General features: G+C 38.0%; 1 protein-coding gene across 1 annotated transcript in view; it reads right to left on the bottom strand.

Moving 5' to 3' along the window:
* plcl1 (phospholipase C like 1) overlaps nt 1–23,547 on the bottom strand; it is a 100,379-nt gene that overhangs the window by 22,287 nt on the left and 54,545 nt on the right. The window contains exons 2-3 of the mRNA XM_087268109.1: nt 3,206–3,829; nt 458–2,152 (exon numbers count right to left, since the gene is read on the bottom strand). Coding sequence (XP_087124235.1) covers nt 458–2,152; nt 3,206–3,829 — 2,319 coding nt within the window. The remainder of the gene's footprint in view (nt 1–457; nt 2,153–3,205; nt 3,830–23,547) is intronic.

The raw sequence follows: 23,547 nt of genomic DNA, 5'->3' as shown, positions 1-23,547 counted from the left end.
TCACAGTTTTAAATGCATATAGTAATTACAACATGTTGACAGAAGCCAGTGAGAATGTATGTTAGGACGTATGAGCTCAGTTGCAGCTGTGTTAATTTTGCATGCAGTAGGTAATCAGTGTAAAGCATGGCTCAGTGGCTGCTTCATGGACTGAAGCATTCTGATTAAGACACATGAGAATGGACACTGCCCTAAGCCTAATGCACAGAGAAGTTCAAAAAACCTTGCATGACCCTGTATGTATTTATATATACATATATATTTTAAATTTGATCATTGTGTATTCTTCTTAACCAATCAGTTCCATGCAGCTGCCACTAGGTGGCGAATTGTAAAAATAAAAATAAAAAACATGATATTCAGAGATATCTTTATCTTTAGAGAGCTGGCTTTAGACTTTCAAAATCACATAATGGAAATTAACATTTATGATGTGGTGGTACTCTTGAGCTCTTACCTGGAACTCAAAAGTCTCGTCAAACAGTGGATCATCCTGATTTTGGGCAGCAGTGCGAGTTCTCTGCTCTGTGCAGTCTGCAGGCACACCATGCAGTTCCAGCACCACATATGGGTCAATGACCTCACCTTTGGCACCAGAGCCTTGTGGCTTGGGTAGACTATGGGCACTAATGACCTTCACCCTGAGTGTTTGTGGTGGTACTCCAGGCACGCAGCCCTGTGACTGAGCACTGAAGTAAGAAACCTCCTCTCGCATGACTGCTGGACGAAGAACATACCCACACCCACCATTCTGCATGAAACGGCCACGGTTCAGGTCTAGCATGGCACCTGGCGTCTGCTGGTTGAGCGCCACCAGTTGCACGCCTCCCTTCCAGTAGCCTTGTGGGTTTGGGTTGCTAGAGTCAAGTCTGACTGAGCTGGGCCTCACACGGGTTAGATTGCGTTTGGTAAAGCTTACCAGCTCCTCTGGACTCTCACTAGCCAGCCTTCCTGCCTCCCCTTCCCCAAGAGAGCATAGGGTCCAGTAGGAGGGATCAATGTTCAAAGGTGTACCTGGCGTAGAAGGAGTTGATGGGGGTGAATGTTGTTGGGATGGCAGAATACTTGCCCGATGAGCATAAAAGTTTCGACTTCCAGTACGAGCAACTGCAACAAGATCAGACAATTCATGACGCAAGCGGAGGCGCCTTGGCTGTGGGGGTGGTGGGACAACAAGGACCACCCCCAATTCCTCTTCCCCAGGTATAGTCATCCTTCGGCCAGCTAAAGGACCACCACCGCCAATTTCCTCATCCTCCTCGGAAACCTCTCCTTCCGAACCTTCCTCCTCTGGGGGAAGCTTCTTTCCAACAAGAAGCACCTTGCCCTTCAGTTGTTCTGGAGATGGCAAGGTAGTCGCACGACCTCCCAAACTAACAGGCAGAGACTCAGGGGTATAGAGCTTGGGTCCAAAAACTTTTTTTAAGTGTTGTGCAAGAGTACGTTGCTGGGAAGGTGAACAACGCTGACACAGATACAGCAACAAAGGATACTGTGAGGTGAGAAAAGCATACTTATTGACTACTTCCAGGGCACTGCGCAGAGTAACAGAACCATGATGGTGGTGGTGGTGATGGTGGTGGTGGTGATGATGCTTTACTTCTGCACCATGGTCTACACCCAACAGTGGCTCTCCTTCTGGCCCATCCGTAACCCCCAATTCTAGACAACGACAGCCAGCCTGCAGGGCTCGAGTGAGACCCCCAAGATCAGCCCGGCCATGCACTTGGTCATCCAGCAGGTAGGAGCGGTAGGAGGCACTGATAAAATAATGAGACAGGGGCATCTTCATGTCCTGGCACACATTCTGGTGCTCCGGGTCTAATAACTGGCACTCAGCTGACTGTAGGTAGCGAGCAAAGCCATCCAAGCCCAAAAGACCTCGCTCACGTCCAGCTGCAGAGGGCTCAAAGAGGCGAAGAAGCTCCAAGCAGCCTTCAGTGGTGGCCATTGACAGACCTTGTTCTGACTCCAGGAAAAGGCGCAGGTCCTGGGCGTCAAGGCACTCTCGGTCTTTAGAGAGTTGCACTAGCAAAAAATAGACATCAGGTCGTGTACACAGCTCACAGTAGGCCTCCTGGAACTCTTCCAGCGTAACATGGGAAGTAAGCTTCTCTTTGCTCCTCTGAATTTCCTTGAAGCGCAAACGCACCTGAGTGAAAGGCAGAAAAATATCAGTAATGGCAACACTTTTATTGATTAAACTTTGTAAAAGTGATCCAACCTTTGTTGTTTTGAATTGTTATGTGCAAATAATTAATAAAAAACTATGACTACTGTTCTATTACTAGATATACAACTATCTTTAAAAAAAAAAAGATGTAAAAGCATAAGGCCTTGAGTGTTCTTCTGCACTCTATTGTAATTATCTTCTGTTAATGTTGTAAGCCTGTTGCAATTTTGCAGCTTTAGTTTCATGAATATGAAATGCTGGGGCGAATTCCTCCCTTGAATAGAGCTTTGAAACTTAATGAGCAATCAGAGTCCAAACACATTACACATACCAAAGGTAAATCTAATATTCAGCTCGAAGCATGTAGTGATTTGAATCTTGAGAGACAAAATGGCAGAAATTTACAGAGCTCTTCACAGGACTTATACCAGGTCCTGCATTTTTTCAAATTAGGATATGGCCAGAAGCATAATGAGTCATCCCTATACCCCAAGCTCTTCATTGCCCTTTTTGCCTTTACTTGTCTTTATACACACATGAAGCAGATGCCTCACACTCGCTGTCACAAAGACGTGTAGACTTGGCCCTGTGGCTTCTTTCTGTCCTCCTTCTGTCCCCAGCTGTCCAGTCCACACACAAACATACACACATGGAACTACTGTCACAGCTGCCAAATTTACAAGGCAACTATTGCTGTGCACCTCAGCACGGCTGGCTAACCAGTCAAGTTAAGCAAAAATAAAAAGAGACAGCTCTGCAACAGCCATTTAAATTATCATATAGCCTCTGCTCACATTTATGGCTGTCTTGTTTTGTAGTGTAGTGTAGTGTCTGTTGTTTTCTAGTGCTTCTATTTCTCACAGCTCTTAGACCGTAGGATTCTACATAAACTGCTGCAGTACATGTACAGTATATGCATTTCAGGTTGCTTCCAATTTTGTATTCGGTATTGTTTGGCTCTTTCAGAGCATATTTACTCATGAAATGCAAGTTGTTGTGGTTAATGTAATTAATTATAAGAGAACGTGTTACCTTTGCTTCTTTAATGCCAGGGCAGAGTTTACAGATGGTGGCCACTGCTGTATCTTCAGACACAATTCCGTGTCCATCCTCATCAACCAGAGCAAACTCAGCCACCAACCAGTTCCTCCTCATCTTGCTTCCAATGCTGCCTTCTCCCACACCCCCATCCCCTCCAATACCTCCACCAATGGCACCAGGGTGAGACAACAGGTACCGCATCCCTGTCACCCAGATGTTGGCCACATCGGCAGAAAGAGCAACAAGGTCAAGGGACTGATAATCATCCCCATGAATGATAGAGAAGGCTGCTTCTTCAGCCAGGTTATCTAATGGGCCATTATGGATGAAGGTCTCTGTGCTTTTCCCAGTGCGGACCTCACGAATGGCAGATATATCAAGTCGGGCTCGGTCTCCATCTTTCTTGGAGGGTTCCCAACGTAGGCAGCCCAGTTCTGTGTCCAGAGTGTAGAATCGCGAGTAGATGCGCGAGTTGGGTCGCACCTTCTTTAGCTCGCAGCCACCTTGCATGAAGGCCAGGCAATCTGCAGCACTGCTAACCTTCTTTTCTGATGGCATACTGCTGAAGGAGACAGTTTTCTTCCTCCCTCCACTGACCTTGGCCACTGAAGGGTCCTTGGGGGGAAAAAAGAATATAAGTATTAAGCTACGTCAATTACAAATGAAGAAATCTTTATGTTATTGTACATAGAGAAAGTACAAGAAAAGATTCTGCGCAATTACGCAAGATGGAAATGAACTCATTCACCACAGAGATCTCTTTGTGTTAAAGCTGGTGCAAACATAAGGCATGTTTCAGCCTGAAATGACTTTTACCGGCAATACAATTTATAGGTACAATTTGGACATTAACAATTCTTCTAAGGAAATGTCATGCAAGTGAAATGAACTGTGGTGCCCCTCCTCATGCCTATTCAGAATAAACCAACCACCCTTACATTACATCACTGACCATTAGCATTAGACTGTGATGCTGTATTTTCAGAGCTGCTAAAATATCACAGATTCTTCCTGCTATCTTTAATTCTATACTTATAATTAAAATATTTAATGCAATTATCTCTTTATGCGGCTATACTATAGTAACCCAAAATTGAAATTTTTGTCTTCATTTACCTTTTACTTGTTTCAGAACTGTTCACTGTTCACTTTCATTCTTTCTCTACAGATTTTCAGCTTTCTTCAAAACATCTTATTTAGTGTTCAAAAGAATAAAGAAACTCATAATGGTTTGGAACCACTCGAGGTAGAGTAAATAGTGAGCAAATATTCATTTTTGGATGAACTATTCTTTTAAAAACCCAAGCCATTTAGACCGAACATCTCTGCTTTTATATGAAAAAAAACACCTAAAAAAATGTACCTGGTAACACAAAATAAAAATGACAATAAAACAAATTTTCATGCTGTAAGCTAAATAATGACAAAACTTTCACCTTGCTTGACCCACATAAAGAAACAGAGATAAAAGGTTTATGTTTGCTGGAGCTGAGAGTGTTGTTGGTTTAAAATTGTGTGCTTGCAGCAGTGACCTATATATGTCCTAATACCTAAAACTGAATCCACAACAAAGCCTGCTAATGGAAGCACATTATGTCATTGCAGTAGTTAGAATGTGTAATCTGGGATTTCCACCCCAAGCCATTTGGCACTAATCAGACTGGCTCTCATAGCAGAGTCATACAGAGTATGCATGGAGAAGCTAATAAACTTCAGGCATAATAAATATCCAAGATGTTAATACAATTAAGACATAAATGTCCCCATTGCAGTGTCTTCAGATTATTTGTGGATGTCATAATGATTTTTTGGCAAATTAATCAGAAATGTAATTTTCACCTGGCAGCCAATAAAATATGCAAAAAAGTTTAAGGAATAAATTAAACTTTAAAAAACACAACTTTTTGGGGAAATATGCTCATTTTACTAATACCCTGGAGTTAAACAGCTGAGTTTGACCTTTTTTAAATCCATTCAGAAATGAGTACATTTTGATTTGAATGATTTGACCATTAGCCAAATAAGTTTCTATAATTTTCCTATTTAAAGCTTGATTCTTCAGTAGCTACATTGTGTACTAAATTGAAACATTGCTATTTACTTCAGGTAGGTCAAACTAGACTAGGATCTATACTCTCATTCTGGCGTAATAATAAAGGAACTTTGCTGCCATACCATGGCTGCAGCAGGCACCATGATATTATGCAATGCTGTTACCTAGTTAGTTACCTAGCTGGCGACTATATTATAGATAATGCATAATATAATAAAACAAAATAATAAATTATCGAAACTCTTGGGTCATTTTTGAGAATTAGGCTAATGGTTTAATCTCCTTCAATAATCTAAGCCAAGCTAAAAGTGCTCCCACTAGACCTGGGGCCTCATGTACGAAGACTTGCATGGAAATCATACTAAAACATTGCGTACGCACAAAGCTGTAAATGTGCGTACGCAGAAAAAAATTCAGATGTATGAAACACTGCGTACGCCGAATCTCACGCATATTCTTTTGTACATCCGAATGAACGTGAAACTGAGCGCAACATGCACGAGCACAAAACCCCTCCCAGCCTCCTCCCCCGTATGAATATGCTAATGACTATGCTAATGGCAAAACCCAACGAAAAAGCAATGGCAAGAGCAAGCAAAAAGAGAAACTTTGAACAGAATGTGAATTGGAGGTGCTGCTTTCGGAGGTAGACCAGAGATATTGGCAAGTTTGTTCTCCGGAATTAACAACAAAAGAAAAAAATAGAGAGGGAGAGTTTAGCTGATGTGGTTAACACAGTTGGGTTTGAACATCGCACTGAGTGAATTAAAAAAGAAATAGTGTGGTTTATAGCTGTAAAATGTTGCAGTACTCTTCATAGTCTCAGTGGCGCAGCTCGTAAGACACGTCAACATGTTTTGACACGTTCGAGCATGAACTCGGTTCGAATCCAGCGTCTGATGAACTCTTTCTTCTTTTTTCTCCCGCTACATATCAGATTTTGCCAACTATTTATCACGAGAAAGACAAGTAGAAATCATTAATAAGTTTTCGCATCATATTTTATTTGCACATTTATTGAATGGAAATGTTTCTGATTCATGCATGCAAATTCATCTTCAGATAGTGTCTTTATAGCAATGTGCGTGCAGTAGATAGCTCAGATTACATTGAGAAAACAGGCGACCGCTGCAAATTGTGCTTTAATGTTTAGCTGGTCAACTGTATGGTATGGAAACCTTATACCTGCTAGATGAACCCGTCTCATACAGCTGCCATTGCAAGGCTCAGACACTTTGTAGAGAGGAATTTAACACAACTGCCTCTAGGAGTCGCCAATGGAAATAAAATAGACACGCACAAAAAATGTGCATACGCCAGCCATAAAGCTGGCGTGGAGCTGCGCACATTCCCACGTTCAGTTTATCGTTAGTAAATCCAAACGTGAGCAATTCTGAGCGTGAAACCTGGCGTACGCAAAGTTTTTGTGCGTACGCAGCGTTGATACATGAGGCCCCAGGTGATCAACTGAGTTGGATTTCAAAAACTCAACTGTTTAAATTTAGGTAAAGTGTCAAATTTCCCCTAAAAAATGAGTTCCTTTAAAGCATAGGTATCAAGAACAATCTCTGAAGGGCTGCAGCTCAGCACATGTTTTGTTCCAAAAACTTCAGAGTTCCATTCATACAGTACTGTATAGAATGTACTTTTCTAACGGCCAAGTAGTACGTTCAAATTCAAATGCAGTACCTACTGAGTACACAGCCAAGGCGTTGAAGATTCTATAGACTATAAAGCAGACGTGAGTTGAAGGTGTTCGTGCATTAGACTATGCAGAGCTGTGGCCCTCCAGGAATTGAATTTGAGTCCATTACTTTAAGGGAAAAATAGTATTTCGTTAAAGATTATTCACTTCTAATTTTTTTGTTTGATTTGTTTGTTTTCTGGGGCGACGCAGTGGCGTAGTGCTGTTGCCTCACAGTAAGAAGGTCGCTAGGTCGCTGGTTCGAACCTCGGTTCAGTTGGCATTTCTGTGCGCAGTTTGCATGTTCTCCCTGCGTTCGCGTGGGTTTCCTCCGGGTGCTCCGGTTTCTCCCACAGTCCAAAGATATGTAGTACAGGTGAATTGGGTAGGCTAAATTGTCCGTAGTGTATGAGTGTGTGTGTGCGTGTGTGTGTGTGTGGGTGTGTGGATGTTTCCCAGAGATGGATTGCGGCTGGCATCTGCATCCGCATCCGCTGTGTAAAAAACGTGCTGGATAAGTTGGCGGTTCATTCCGCTGTGGTGATCCCAGATTAACAAAGGGACTAAGCCGACAAGAAAATGAATGAATGAATGAATGAATGTTTTGTTTTCTAAAATGCTGTTTCACACTGACATCCTTTCTGACTCAGAGGAAACAACACAACCCGAGTTTAACAAAACACCACAATTCTAGAGTTCTTGGGCTGAGTAAAACCCATTTGACATTCAGACCAGAGGAGCAGTGGATGAGTTCAGGTCAGTGTGTGGCCGCCAAGCACTCTGACATCTTCATTTGTCTTAGTTTGTCTGTTTTTATGCAGCCGGCTGACTCTGTTCCTCGAAGCTGCCATGCTTCTGGATCAGAACCTGCCTGACGAGCCGACAGCCTGCCGCTGCGAATCCAGGTCAGCAGGTGTTTCAGCAGGCTGGGTGATAGCAGAGCTCAAGCAATCAGGGTGAGCCAGGAAGCACAGCGCAGGCTAGCAGGCGTGACCACGCAAGTCTAAAAAGCAGTTTTAGTGGTTAGATTCCCAAGGGCAACAGGAAAAGAGGCAAAAAAAAAGCAGGTTGTTCATCTGTCCAACCAACCAGGCCACTTACCCATCAGAGTTCTCCAGGAAACCATGACAACAAGTCTGCAAAGCTTTTAATGTATCATTCTAGTCTAAAAGGGCATCTATCAGACTTAATCCCCCTAAGTCCAATTCATTTTGCTTTGTTTTTTAAGCATTTTGATGTTTTCCACCAAAGAATCAAGATGACTGGATGGAGTGGAATGTAAGTCAGTGTTAGAAAAAACAGCTGCATAGTACAGGGAGACACATAGTAAGAGTGGGAGTTAATGAGATGGAGGGAGGAGTGCAATGAAACAAATGCAGAAAGGCTACTGGAATTACTATAAGATACAATCTGTATTACGTAAAATGCACACATCTTTCCTTTATAATAGAAAATTTGACCAACATTATAAGCAATTTCCCAGCAGCAGTCTGATAGGGATAAGAGAGTAAAAGACACAGCAATGGGGATCTGGGAGATGAAGTGTGGTTAAATTTAGATGTGCTCCCATCTCCACTTAATCAAGGAAAATGGGAGGAGAATGGAAGGGAAGCACTAGAAAGAAAGACATAATAATTTGAGGCTGGATGGACTTAGAAAGAGGTAAGAAGAGAAAATGAAGAGTGACAAAGGAAAATATAATAGGGAGTAAAATGGCGTCAGTATGGGTTCAGACTGAGGGAATAACCCTTGGTCTATTCATACCAGAACTGACTGGTTTTAATAACAGTCGAGTCCTTGCCCTTTAAGGAACATTTTTAAGCTCATCAGTGATTTGGCAGCTAAAATCCAGAATGACATCAGCTCTACTACTGAGCCCTCAATGAACCTTTTCCAGTGCCGCCTGAGGCTAAACTCTTTCACACAGCACTGTTTACTACTGTCATCTGCTTAATGCCAATCCAAATACTCCAGACTAAGAGGAAGGCAAGCAAGCAAATTTACAAAATCGATGGTTGGGAAAGATTTCATTTACAAAAACGGATAATTGCAAGAATATGCATAGTAGTTAGTTTGAGCAGTGAGGTCCAGATTTATTTAGTTTTAATATTCACCTTGGTGGGTGTGATTTGCGCGTGACATACCTGAAGAGTGGCAAGGGTGAGTTGCGCGCGCGACATACCTGAAGAGCGGTGGGGGTGAGTTGCGCGCGACATTCCCGAAGAGCTAGGAGGGAAGCGGTGGAAAGGGGTGTGCAACGTAAGGACCGGGCGGGAGAAGCACGATTTCATTAATTTGCGGTCATCCGGGAGTCTCTGTACACTTGCGGGATACTCCCGCAACTTCCGGAAGACTTTGGATGTCTGTAGTCTTTGCAACTGGATGAATGTATGAAAATTGTTTCTACTTTATAATGTTCTCAACTTACAGCAATGAAACTTTACAATGAGTGCAACTGTTTGTATTCAATACTTTATTATTATTATTATTTTCCATATCTGCAATGCCTGTATTTTGGCATTTTTTTGCAGTCCACTTAGAATCCAACTTGGAAATAATGTTTTTCTTTATTGGTATTGATTGTTTTGAAATTCAAATAGCATTAACACGCCTGTGTTTTTATTTCTGCAATAAATATGGCTGTCAAGCCAGGATCTTGCTGGTTTATTGTGGGTTTGTTGTTTACATGAAGAAATCTGTGTTACAAGTTAAACAAAAATTCTAATAAACAATTATATTTTGAATTGAAATAGGTTTGTCTTGCATTTACATTAATTTTACAATTGAATAGCCAAAATTACAAGTTTCAGTCTTTTAAATGCGATTAATCGCGATTAATTTTCAACAAAAAAAAGTGTCATTAGTTAGTTAATTTTTTTAAATCGATTGACAGCACTAACACACACACACACACACACACACACACACACACACACACACACACACACACACACACACACACACACACACACACACACACACACACACACACACAATACTGAATCCTGAAAGTCTAATAATGGATAATGAATAATGGCTGCTGATAATTCAGTTTTTATGATTAAACAAATAAATTACATTTTAAAATATATATCAAAATACATAATTTAAATAGCAGTATTTCACAATGTTTAGAAGATAGGCACTAGAAAAGATATTAGGAGAGATAGTATGGGAAAAGTTCTGGCTCCAAACTTGTCAGAAAGTGATACATTTGCTTTAATTAGAATGCTAACAGTAGCCATCAGACTGTTTGCACAATAAAACCCTTATGTAAATGTTGTGTATCGTGTGTACATCTCCACAGCAAAACATTCAGAAGGAAGTGTTTGGCTTTTGTGACATTTCACTGTTTTTAACAATCCCAACATTCAGTCCAATTGATGTTTAAGCAAAACAGCAGCCTGTAAATTTAAAAATATGATTTAACATATCCCGAACATGATAAAGCAATATGCAAATAGTTATGAGAAAGGAGATATTAGCTTTGAGATAAGGCAACAGTGTGCACGCTAACATAGATCTAGTAACATGACAGCCAGTTCGACAAACCTGATTTTGATGGTCAGTTTGATGAATTTAAATTACATTTCATCTACATGCCAACTAATTCTCATTAGATAATAAGTAGACAGTCAGGTTGGGGTTTGAATTGAGGTTAGGGTTAGTGTAAGTTGACATTTACAATAAGAAACTGAGCAAAGTTTTTTTATTGTGAGTTAAATGTCTGTTGAAGGAGCAGTATCAACAGATATTAAGCAGACAGTCTACTAATACTCAAATGAACTACTAATACTAATACAATCAAAATTAAGTGTTAAAGTTTTGATTAGATCACAAGACAATATTAGTGTTGTGTAACTGTACACTGACAAATGAATGCCTGATTATCATTTAACAGCAAAACAAATTCAATACAGTGTTATATGCTAGGCTAAATGTGCTCATCTTTTGTTTTTGTTGTATACGTTCCTATATAAATTTCCCACAAAAAGACAATTTAGTGATCCTTAACTCACTCTTAGGCCATTACAAACTATCTGACTTTCTTTATTCCTCAGAAATAAAAGAAGAAGAAAGTCACACAAGGATAAGTAACTGGGGTGATTTGCGGTTTGGTATCTTCAAGTTTGAAGCAACAGGAGGGTGAGTAAATGATGCTAGAATAGTTAGTTAGTTTTGTAACTATCCCTTTAAGAGCACAAATCCATCCCATCCATCAGCTCATTAACCCCCTCACAACAAAGTCCACTAACCCCAACCCCAAATACCTCCCTTACCACTGACTTCATCAGATGGGACAACACCTGGTCCTGTCGTAATCCACCCCAGCTCCAGGCAAGCCATTGAGCAGAACTCCAATCCAGCTAATGATCTGAACTCTGGGAAAGCAGTAGATTAGTGGTGCCGCTCGCTCCCACCCCATGAGACCCGAGGAGTAAATCCGTGCCGGATGGAGAGCCAGTGATTTAGCAGGGTTAGAGAGGAACGCTCGTGGATTAACAGACAATGAGTTTAGCTGGGCGGCAATCCTACAGTCCAACTAATTGAAAATGCTGATGTGTGGGTCAAAATAGAATTATGCCAAGCAGACATGTGAGGCAGAGCTGATCTCCTGACATTGAGCTTGTCTATAAACAGCTTGAAGGATGAAATGTGTTGTTAAAGCAAATATGAATACAGCAAAAAAGGGATTATTGAGCACCTGTTCTTCTCAGGAGTAAAAAAAAAAAAAAAAAAGTCAAATACTAGGGATGGTGTGCAGAGCATGATCAGACTAAATTAGACATCTCCCTTCACCTCTCTTAGTAATACTGCAAAATAATTGAATAAAGTGCAGTGAATTTCCCAGTGCAATGTGAATAACTACGGCTTAATAAAAACTGGCAGCTATGGAGACTCCAACGCTCCAACTAATCACTCGCAAATTGCTTCATAATTAAATGCACATCGTAAAACTTGAACAGGACTTTAATACGATTACACTTACTGAACCTGCTCTTATACCTGCCGGTTCTGGAATTAAGAAATAGTTCTATTACTTCCTACGCTGAAGAATTATTGCATAATCCATTTAACTAAGAAGTCCTGGATGAAAAAGAAAACACAGTAGAAAATTGGACATTTTAAACAGTTAAACAAATGTTACGCATTTGTATTATGGCCCATTTCCACTGAGTGGTACGGTACGGGTCACTTTTTTTTTAGGTATTCCACTGCCTAAAGGGTACCAATAGTACAGATGCTTTATACACATAAATACTTGTGTATAAATGTTCATTACTAACCTTTCTATGAACATGATTTGATTATAACTCCAGATCAATGAAATAGCCTTCTGTAATGTCTGCAATTATATAAAGTTAATATATAAATGCAACATATATGAACAAATACAGACCCTTACAGTCTCCAATATGTTACCAGTTACAGAAAAACTACACATAGCATACATTTAGTCTTTATTTGGCTTCAAAAACAACACACAACATATAGCTCACAGTCAGTGCAAATCTCTCATCTGTATCTTTAATCTTCAGCAGCGCATGTAGTCACTTGTTAGAGACTACAGTATGTCTGAAAAGTAATTGAAATAGACCGGACCGAATTAATTAGACCGGAGTCAAGCATGGCATTGTAGTTTTAATTTAAAAAATGTAAAACATTAGCCATTTTAATAACAAATATAACATTCTTTAGTTAAACAGAATTACTCTGCGAAAGGAAAAAAGTTAAACAATATCAAAACATCAAACAGTTGAAAGGAATAACACCATATTTCAAAAATACCATATACTTTATTGTCATGAACTAATCTCTCAGTCAGTTAAGCATAATTTTTCCACTTCTAGTAAACTAATAATATACTAAAATAATAAATAATAATATAATTACAAAATAAAACTACTCTGCTTCTCTAAATTCATCATACATTTAAGGAATACATTTCTTAAATGTTTTTAAGCATGTGCAATAATCTTGATAAATGTGACTTTATTTCATAAAAATTAGAGTTATTCTGTTAAATTTGTATAACAAACTACAATTAGTCTGCTCATCTGAATTAATTGATACACAAATGTTAAGTTTATTAACAGTATTTTTTGACAAATATATGACATTTATTCATTCATTTTGTTTTGGTTTGGTCTCTATTTCATGCAGCAGATGCCCTTCTTGCTGCAACCCAGTATTTGAAAACACCTACACACTCATTCACACACAGTCATCCTACGGCCAATTTGGTTTATTCAATTCATCTATAGCGCATGTCTTTGGACTGTGGGGGAAACGGAAGCACCCGGAGGAAAGCCACGCAAACACAGGGAGAACATGCAAACTCCAGACAGAAACGCCAACTGACCCAGCTGCGGCTTGAACCAGCAACCTTCTTGCTGTGAGGCAACAGTGCCAACCACTAAACAACCATGCTGCCAAATATACGATAAGTTACTGTAATTAAATGACATAAAAATGATCAGTTATTTCTTACTTTACTTTTCCTGGGATAATTTAATTAGAGTAACTATTTTCGGGTGGATGACTGATTGATATTTATTTTCAAAGTTACATTTAGTCCAAAAATATTTACATTTGACCATCAAAAAATGGGGGAAAACCCACTCAGACACTCATGGATTGCTTGACTCTGTCTTTAATGATTTTTATGGGCCTTGCACTACTTGGAGAAATCAGGACTCAAAAAAGTAATTTCCAGGTTTTATTATCCAAATTGATTTATTTTATTATCTATCTAGAAGACGAATTTTCTGCTCTGGAAGCAGAGAAGTAGAGCAAAGCATCGCGGATAGGCGTGATTGCAAAGCACGGCTGGTCTCACACCATCAAGAGTAAAGCACTTGAAGTAATTGCTGGCCATTTCCACAATCAGCCTCCTCTTATCACAGTTTTTCAAAGCCTGCATAGCCTACACAGTCCTCAGCCTACACCGCTTTACGGGCTCCATTCTGAAAACAATCAGTCTTCAAACCAGCCCCGAATGAGCAGAGAAATGCTCTGATATACGCCACTTACACACATATCTGACAGGAGTGATTTTCTGCCACTATCTGTTTCCTAAAAAGCTTTCTCAGCACACAAACTTCCATAAACTAAAGAAAAACCTACAACTAGTTTGCCAAGTCAGAGATTCTCAACTAGCCAGCTGGCTTACAAGCAAGTGATAAATGCAAATAATGACGTGCAACTAATAGTTTAAAGTTTAATCTAACATTTCAGAATTATTGTTAATGAAATCAGAGTTTGTGCATTCAAAAATGTTTAGTGCATTAATCTGTAATATAGAGAATATTCATAAAATATTTGGCCCAGTGTCTGTTCCATCTGTTAGGATGGAAAACCACAAATTTTCTGTCTTTTATGCATTTACAAAGCTGTTAATTACAAATCCGTCTTTAAGTTCTGACGGGATGAGCCACATTTAAAAAGGCTCCTATAAATGCCATGGTTTATGTTTCTTAGCAAATATAAACATAAAGGGAGAGGTTTAAACTTAAACGGAGAAGTTTATGCTTCTTAGCAAACATAAAGGTAGAGTTCTGGCCCAATCTCCAGGTCAGAACAAGTAGGCTTCCGATAGAATGAAATAAATTCTGAACTGCCAAAGCGAAACATAAATTATATTTCCTTCACCTTCATAATTGATCTACAGAGATCAGAGAACACATTTGCTTATCAAGTCAAGAAGCATTTGTCATCAAGGCAAAACATTTATTATTTAGCGTGACTTCAGCTAAACTTTCATTCATTCACTCATTTTCTTTTCGGCTTAGTCCCTTTATTAATCAGGAGTCACCACAGCGGTATGAACCGCCAACTTATCCAGCACGTTTTTACACAGCGGGTGCCCTTCCAGCCGCAACCCATCTCTGGGAAACATCCACACAGACTTATTCACACTCATACACTACAGACAATTTTAGCTTGCCCAATTCACCTGTACCACATGTCTTTGGACTTGTGGGGGAAACCGGAGCACCCGGAGAAAACCCACGCGAATGCAGGGAGAACATGCAAACTCCACACAAAAACGCCAACTGACCCAGCCGAGGCTCAAACCAGCAACCTTCTTGCTGTGAGGCGACAGCTCTACTTACTGCGACACTGCGTCACCTTGCTAAACTATTATAATCACTTAATGTAAAATATTATTTATATCTTTATATTATTATAATATGGTATATTTTATTTAAGTTAAGTTTAAGCTATATTTTATATTTAAATTTACTTATAGCACTATAATTATTCATTTACTTATGCATTTATTACATTTTTTGTTATTATCTGATTTGGATGTTTGTTTATTTTAATCAAATCTTGTGAATTTTAATCAAATATAACCCTCCTGTAAGTTTGTTTTAGTATTTTTTTTAAATATTTCTCAAGTTATGTTTAACGAAGCAAAAAATAAATATAGAAAAGTCACAGTAATTTCTATAATATTTTTTTCTTTTAGAGAAAGTGTTATTTCTTTGAGCTTGCCAGAAATAAAAGCAGCTTTTTAGTTTTTCAAAACATATTTTAAGGTATGACTGTATAAGATTCTGATGGTGTGAAAACCTTGGATAAAAATATCACAGCATAACAGTATTGTGGTCACTGTTCTCCGATTTGTTCAACTTCAACAGCAACAACAACGACAACAACAACAACAACAACAACAACCTTTTTTCTTATTTTGAACACAAGATATTATATTTTAAGAAACAGCTAACATATTTTGGAACAGTAAACAAGTCAGGCTAAATATTTAAAATAAATCATTGGCCTGCTATCTTAATTAGTTTACAAAACACATTTCTTGTAGAAGATATTTTTGGATATCTTTCTTTTCTTTGGGTATAAAGTAAGCCACTGCACTGGTCAGGTGCATAGCACATAGGATGCACATAGCAGGATGTTGGTTTAAAAGCAATATGTTTCTTAACTGTTTGCTGAATCATGTGCTGACCAGAGGTTTTTGATGTGAAGGGTTCTTTTCTCCTGGAAATACTGTTATTTAATTTGGGAAATATTTAAAAAATTAAAAAAAAAATAAAAAGGGGACTAATAATTCTGACTTCAACTGTACCTTAGGAATGGTATAGCAGATTTTTTTGTGGTTTTAAAACCTTGACTTTTCCAAACCACAGTAAACCTTGAAAATGGTTATCGTCACATGCCTATTTTAAGGTCAATATTATTAGCACCCTTAAGGTATTATTTTCTTCAGTTGGCTACAGAACAAACAACTGTTGTCTAATGACTTGTCTAATTAATCGAACTTACCTAATTAGGTCTTTAAATTGCTCTTTAAGCTGAATATTATCTTGCGAAATAGCTAGAAAATATTTTGTGCTATCATCATGGCAAAGAAAAAGAAATGAGTTTTATATACACACACCTTTAAAAATAAATCTGCACCCTTTGGCTATGGTTGTATCCTTTTGCCACCCTGCTCCAAAAAGCCTTAAAGATGCGTCTAGACCCAAGTGAGTCTATACCCAGAAGAAGTGCAGACTGAAAGCAGACTCATAAAAGGGTCTGTCATTCTTTATTAACACTGCTGCTCCACTCCAAACTGGCACACAAATCCGCCAAGAGATCCATGCTCTATAAAAACCCAGCAACCCATCGGAACGGTTTTCCATGCAGAAAACCAGACGAGGCAAAACTCCGAATTCACACAGCCAACAAAGAAGAAGTGACGGAACAGAACAAACAAGTTCATGCATCTTTTACCATTGCCCCCAATAGATTTAGACCAGGAAATCTGAAAAAAAAATGGACTCTTCAGCAAAAATACAAGGAAAACTCAAGACTTATGAGATAAAACGGCGCAAAAAGAATAAGCTATTAGACACTAGCTACTCAAGGTGAAGGACACACAACTGTATAATGCATGAGTAATGAATGACTGCATTTTTCCACTGCATAACCTTGGTAGAAAATGCCCTAGGATAAATTGACAATCACCTGAGCACACGATGTTCGTTCAAGTTTGCGAGCGCGAACCGGTCTTAGGACGCAGCTGCTGTTATAGTAGCTCGACTAACTCAAGAACTGCTAGATTTTGTGTTGGGATGTGGTTTGGTGACTAAAAAGCGCTGCTCTGAGTGTCTCCAACCCAGAGGAGCTGTTCCAGGCTGTTAATTAGCAAGCTTGTCCCAATCCCTTGTGTTAATTACAGCAGACATGGGGGAAGAGTTATAGGCCATGCCTGGAGAACAGATCGACCCATGGAAGGAGATTTACGCTTCTTGTGTACCAATCCACTTCATTTTTAATGTAAAAATAAGTGTAAACGTTTGTAATCTGATTGTGCAAAGCTACTAGTTACAGTATATCAGCTGTACTTGGTCAGTTACCATATTGTTGTATTGTAATCATAATCACATTGACTTTTTTAAAATTACCCCAACATTAAAAGAAGCGAGTCATTTTTTACTTTCATAAAGGCTGTAGGGTGCAGTTTGACACACCAGCTATAAAACCATTTTTACACTACAAACTCACACATGCACACTCCAACACACACACACACCTAAACATACACACAATAGGAATTTGCAGCTTTACCTTTAACAATACAAATTTAAAATATTAATAAAAACTATTTAGACTTATGCAGGTACTTTTCGCATTAGAAAATATACTTGCATCAAAAACAAGTGTTGCCTACCTATTAAACATTGATGAATTACTCCACTCTAATGAGGGAAGATCTAAACATTCACAAAGTTTGTAATGAAGATGAGGTTGTTACTTCATTCAAAATAGATTTGAGGATTGACATAAATTTAGCTGCTTTATTTTAGAGGTTTAGTGAAAGCGGGGTGTTGACCTAAATGGCGTTAACAGAATTCTAGGACAACAAGAGGGTTAACAGTGCTTATAGTAGCTAATGAATTGCACATTTATAGAAAAACTTCAGTTAAAATAATGTAGATGGAAGTGGAAATGCTAATGTTAAATATTGACAGCCAATTTTCACACTGTATTTAAATACCACTTTTTTATTTATGATTTTTGTACTACCACTAATATTTTAGAAAAGCATAAATACATAATAAACTAAAATTATGCAATTATATAAGGGTATATTAAGCTTATTTGAGAACATATTATGCATGTTATTTATTTAAACATGACCCTGGACGACTAGTCATAAGAGTACATTTTGTTAACCCTTGTGCACTGTTCAAATATACTACTTTTTGTCATGTTAGCAATGAATGCAATGAATAAATGCGTCATCTATATCTATCTATATCTATCAATAGTCTACAGAAAAAAAACATCATTATACAATAAATTGCCTAAGTACCCTAACCTGCTAGTTAACCTAATTAACATAGTTAAGCCTTTAAAGGTCACTTTAAGCTGTATAGAAGTGTCTTGAAAAATATCTAGTCAAATATTATTTACTGTCATCATGGCAAAGAAAAACTAAATCAGTTGACTTCCATTGACTTCCATTATAAGCACATTTATTGATTGCAAAGCCATGACACCATACAGTATAATAATTCATTTTTGATTGTTGGTGGTTTCTCCTGTTGGGAAGAGGTCAAACTTGTAATAAAAAAATGAAGAAAAAAAATGTAATCTGATGTATTTTAACAGCAGTTTAATTTAGTAGATGTTTTTATCTTGAACATAACAAAAAGGTAGTAAAATTGCCCATGCAGAGTGTATAATCCCCAACTGCACATAAGGGTTAAATTTGGATTTATACCTCACGGTTCAGAAGCAGCCATTGATTTACAGTTTATTAGAATTGGACAAAACTGAATTATCCTTATTTTGAACTGTACTTACTAAAATATTTAAAATAATAAGTGATCTCTATAAATTGCATTTAATTTTAAATGATTAAAAGCTTCTCTTGACAAATGGGTACAATTTTGCTATTTGAAGGAATTTGTATTTGGGGGCTTCACTGTGATCCTTAATGGATAGTTCAATCAAAACTGACAAGTTTTATTCATTTACTAACCCTTCAGTTGTTTCAAACCATTATGGCTTTGGACACAACAGAAGATAATTTGAAAAATGTTAAAAACATTTAGCCATCAAGAATTTGTTTTCCCACTATAAAAGTCTTCTTCAAAATATTTTACTTTATTTACAGAGGAATGAAACCTTTTAGGGTTTGAAATTACTTGAGAGAGAGATGACAGAGAGTACATTTTCACTTTTTGGATGAACTATGCCTTTAAATAGAGTTATGATGTAATCAAATGATCCTTGTTCTGTATAAGCTCAACAGAATTTTGAATATATAAACAATTTATGCAGATTTACACTTTATTGCTGATATGTAAAACATAAAATAAGATATTCAATCTTTTTAAATAAATACAAAAAATAAGTCCACAAATAAATAGGACACAATCTAATATAAGAAACCTATTACACTTGAAAAAAAAACAATTACCCACAACAGTACATAAATCGTTTAACTTTAGTTGTTTTTGTAATCAATTCACACCCAACTATGGTTACACCTATTTCCTGTTTGATGTGTTTTTCTTCTCCCCAAATGCGCTGAAAATGAAACACCTGGCTGGAAGCAATCAGATAAAGGTTGGTTGTGTAAGTGAAGAGACCCTGGCCATCACAGCATGCCAAACAGGGCAGCAAGGCAAGGGCAAAAGAGAAGCAAGAGGCTGGAAATGAGAGAGAGGAGGAAAATTAACTGTCTGCCTGACTCTTACTCATGCATAAGTAACACGCTTGGATCTCTGAATTCAGCTACACACCATGCCCATGACTGTGACATAGAGTAGAAGGTACAGAGGCAGAAGAGGAAAAGTCATATTTGCTCATGGAAATCTAAATCTGACACACACCAGGCTCCATCCATTACTAGCAGCAATGTAAAGATGTAAAGTGCTCCTATAATGTAACTTTTTTACAGTTTCAGCACCTTCATGTGTTTTTAAAAATGGATAGAACACTTAAAAATTTACATTGCCCTTAATTACTCTCATTCTATTTGTCCAAACCTATTTGAGTTTCTTTTTTTCTGTTGAACACACACAAATAATAAAGATATATTGAAAAATGTTGGGAGCGTACAGGTAATGACTTCCACAGCATTTAATTTCCTTCTTCACTGTAAAAACTGTCAAATCAAAATGCTTTTTAAAACTGTTACTGTAAACATTATTGTCTCCTTTTGGGGCAATTTCTTTTCTGCAGTGTAATAGATTTACAACACAAATATCACACCAAAGACTTAAGACAAACACAAACAACATTAATAGTACTGAAAACAGCAACTATCTCTTGCCATTAAAATTCAGCAAATCAATCGCACGAGGAACAAATGAAAATTTAAATCGGTTTGTCCTTGCCAAAGGGACCCCATACCAAGATCCTGAGGAAAGGATTTGAAATAAATCAAAAAGAGGATGGGAGATATAATCTAATGGGCTTTCTTTAACAACTGGATTTCATACAGATAGGATAACCCTGGCACTTTTACCACTAATACTTTACTGCAGGTATTTAAAACCTTAGACAGTGAGTTCCTCTGTTTTACTTTTAAAGAAGCAAACTAACAAATTGACGAAAAGGTTAATGAAATGGAAATGGATTCTATATAGGCCTTATAAAATGCCACCATCAGAGTCCTATCAATATTAAACTATTTTTTAAGCTACACTCAATTTATTTGAGGACAGGATTTCCATCCAATAAATTTGTTTAGCACTAACTATTTCCACAATTAAATGCAATTGAGCTGCTCCAACATGATTGTCTCAAATAAAAGTTTAAATACATTTGTATTTTTATTTAACTTTAACTTAAAGGTCTAATATTATTACAGTATGTAAGCCTATGTCTATTATATGTCCTACATTTCAAGTCTCTTAGTTTCATTTGAAATTATCCTAAATCTACTAAAAAATATATTTTCAAGCATATTTCATGAGTTACATATACCGATGATTGGTGCTTCTGCAAAAGGGTAATCTCAAAACTCAAAGCACTACATGAAAATCTTCTAAATCTTCTAAATAGAGTCAGGATTAAACTCTAACAAGTCTTTCTATTTCTATTTAAGTCTTTCTATCTTTCTATTTAAACACCTAAGATTACTTCTATAGTCAACATTTCCCTCTCTTAATTCAATCCCACGCAAAAGCATGTTGAGCACTACAAATTCCCTAACCATGTAGTTGGACCAACACAATGCTATTCAATTAATTTGAACTAAAAAAGTTTACATAAAAAAAAAAGAAAGTGTATGGATTTCAATAGGTGGCATTTTTTTATTTTTCTAAATATATTCTTTTCATCAATGCTTGGAAACAATTGTGGTTGAGTAAATAGTTTTTTTTTTTTTGTTTTTTTTTTTGGGGGGGGGGGGGGGGTGAATTATCCCTTTAAGCATTTTAAGCATTTATTTCAGCTGATTCTTCCACTTCAGAAGATCTCTATTTTAGGCCATCTCCCATTTATTTTTCAGCAGGTCTGTTCTCTTTGTCATTTTTTTTAATTTTCTTTTTTTTGAAAAGCCACCCACACTACTGGAGAGAAAACAACACCATAACAGAAAACAAGCAGCAGGAGTGATCTGTAAAATGCTCTGTATGAACTTGTGGAGGTGTAAAGTGATTTAAGCAGGTGTACTGGTGTTTTTCCTCAAGGCTGTACCTCCTTTTGTTTGTTGCAGTACATCTTCACCTCTGTCCCAATATTAATGAACAGTCAGGTCACTGGACACCTCAAATGGATTTTTACTTCACATACTCAATCTCTCAGAATCTCAAAACAGTGCTGAATACATAGGACAACGTCATTTGCCAGAAGCACAGCATTTGAAATATCACTTCCATGAAAAAAAGGACTATTAATATGTCCTGGGTGCAGATCTTATGAAATCAGCTTGTGGTAAATTACCTGGACATTTCAGTATGCCAGAGGCTGATATTTGAAAATCGTGTATTTATATAGCACACACTTCTACAATGAACCATCGTCAAATATGGCTTCTCAATTCAACCTATAAACCTATCAAATGAAATATCACCAATTAGCGCAGTACTGTCATTTAGAAGAAATGTTAATGCACACAGCGACTGACTGAAGGACCGACAGTAACAAAAAAAACAACAACTGTGTGTATACAGTGTTGCCAGATATGGCAGAAACAAACACAAAAAAACAGCAAAAACATTACACTGTCAGCATGTCAATCAGACAACACTTCTTTGTTCTTGCTGTCACTTGCTGAAAAAAATGAATGTGCCATGATAAACTGCTGTGAGTTTAACTGCAGGTGCTGCATGATGCGCGTGCACATGAAGGGGAGTCAGATTTTGGTACAAATTTTCTTCATCTCCTCTAGTGAGTGGGCCCACATGGTTTGAGCTATGCATTGGTCACTAGAAACTGAATGGAATTGGAGCATGTTTTGTTAAATAAGTTGCATATAATTTACGTTTCAAAACCACCCAAATGTTTTACTCGCACAATCAAATTCAAAACCTACCAATTGGGCAGGAAACCACCCAATCTGGTAACACTGTGCGCATATAAGATGTCATTTAAGTTCACGTCATTGTGTTATTGCAAATATTTGCGTTTTATCCAAATAAACTCAGTTACTGAATTCAGGTACACTGCCTGTCAACACAAATTTCTAATCCGTCAATCACATAGCAGCAACTCAATGCATTTAGACATGGTCAAGACGATCTGCTGTAGTTCAAACCGAGTATCAGAATGATGAAGAAAGCGGATTAAGTGACTTTGAATGTGGCACGGTTGTTGGTGCCAGACGGGCTGGTCTGAAGATTTCAGAAAGTGCTGATCTACTGGGATTTTCATGCACAACCATCTCTAGGGTTTACAAAGAATGGACAGAAAAAGAGAAAACTTCTAGTGAGCGACGGTTCTGTTTGTGCAAATCCCTTGTTGATGCCAGAGGTATGAGAAGAATGGCCGGACTAGTTTCAGCTGATAGAATGGCAACAGTAACTCAAATAACCACTCATTGTAACCATGGAGTGCAGAAGAGCATCTCTGAATGCACAACATGTCAAACCTGGGCTACAGCAGCAAAAGACCACACCGTCAAATGTTGCCTGATCTGATAAGTCTCGATTTCTGAATTTGGCATCAACAACATGAAAGAATGGATCCATCCTGCCCTGTAACAATAGTTCAGGCTGGTGTTGGTGGTGTAATGGTGTGTTGGATATTTTCTTGTCACACTTTGGGCCCATTAGAACCAATTGAGCATCATGTCAACGCCACAGCCTACCTGAGTATTGTTGCTGACCATGTCTATCCCTTAATGACCACAGTGTACCTATCTTCTGATGGCTACTTCCAGCAGGATAACACGACATGTCATAAAGAGCGAATCATCTCAGACTGGTTTCTTGAACATGAAAATGAGTTCACTGTACACAAATGGCCCCCACAGTCATTAGATCTCAACCCAATAGAGCACCTTTGGGATATGGTGGAACGGGAGCTTTGTATCATGGATGTGCATCTGATAAATCTGCCATGATATGTAATTAAGGATTAAGCCGAATAAACCGCCAACTTATCCAGCATGAGTTTTATGCAGTG

The sequence above is a fragment of the Danio rerio genome, chromosome 9, assembly GCF_052040795.2.
Source record: "Danio rerio strain M-AB ecotype USA chromosome 9, GRCz13ab, whole genome shotgun sequence".
Taxonomy (NCBI): Eukaryota; Metazoa; Chordata; class Actinopteri; order Cypriniformes; family Danionidae; genus Danio; species Danio rerio.
The sequence above is the reverse complement of the archived record's forward strand: the minus strand, read 5'-3'. Positions and strand labels throughout refer to the sequence as shown.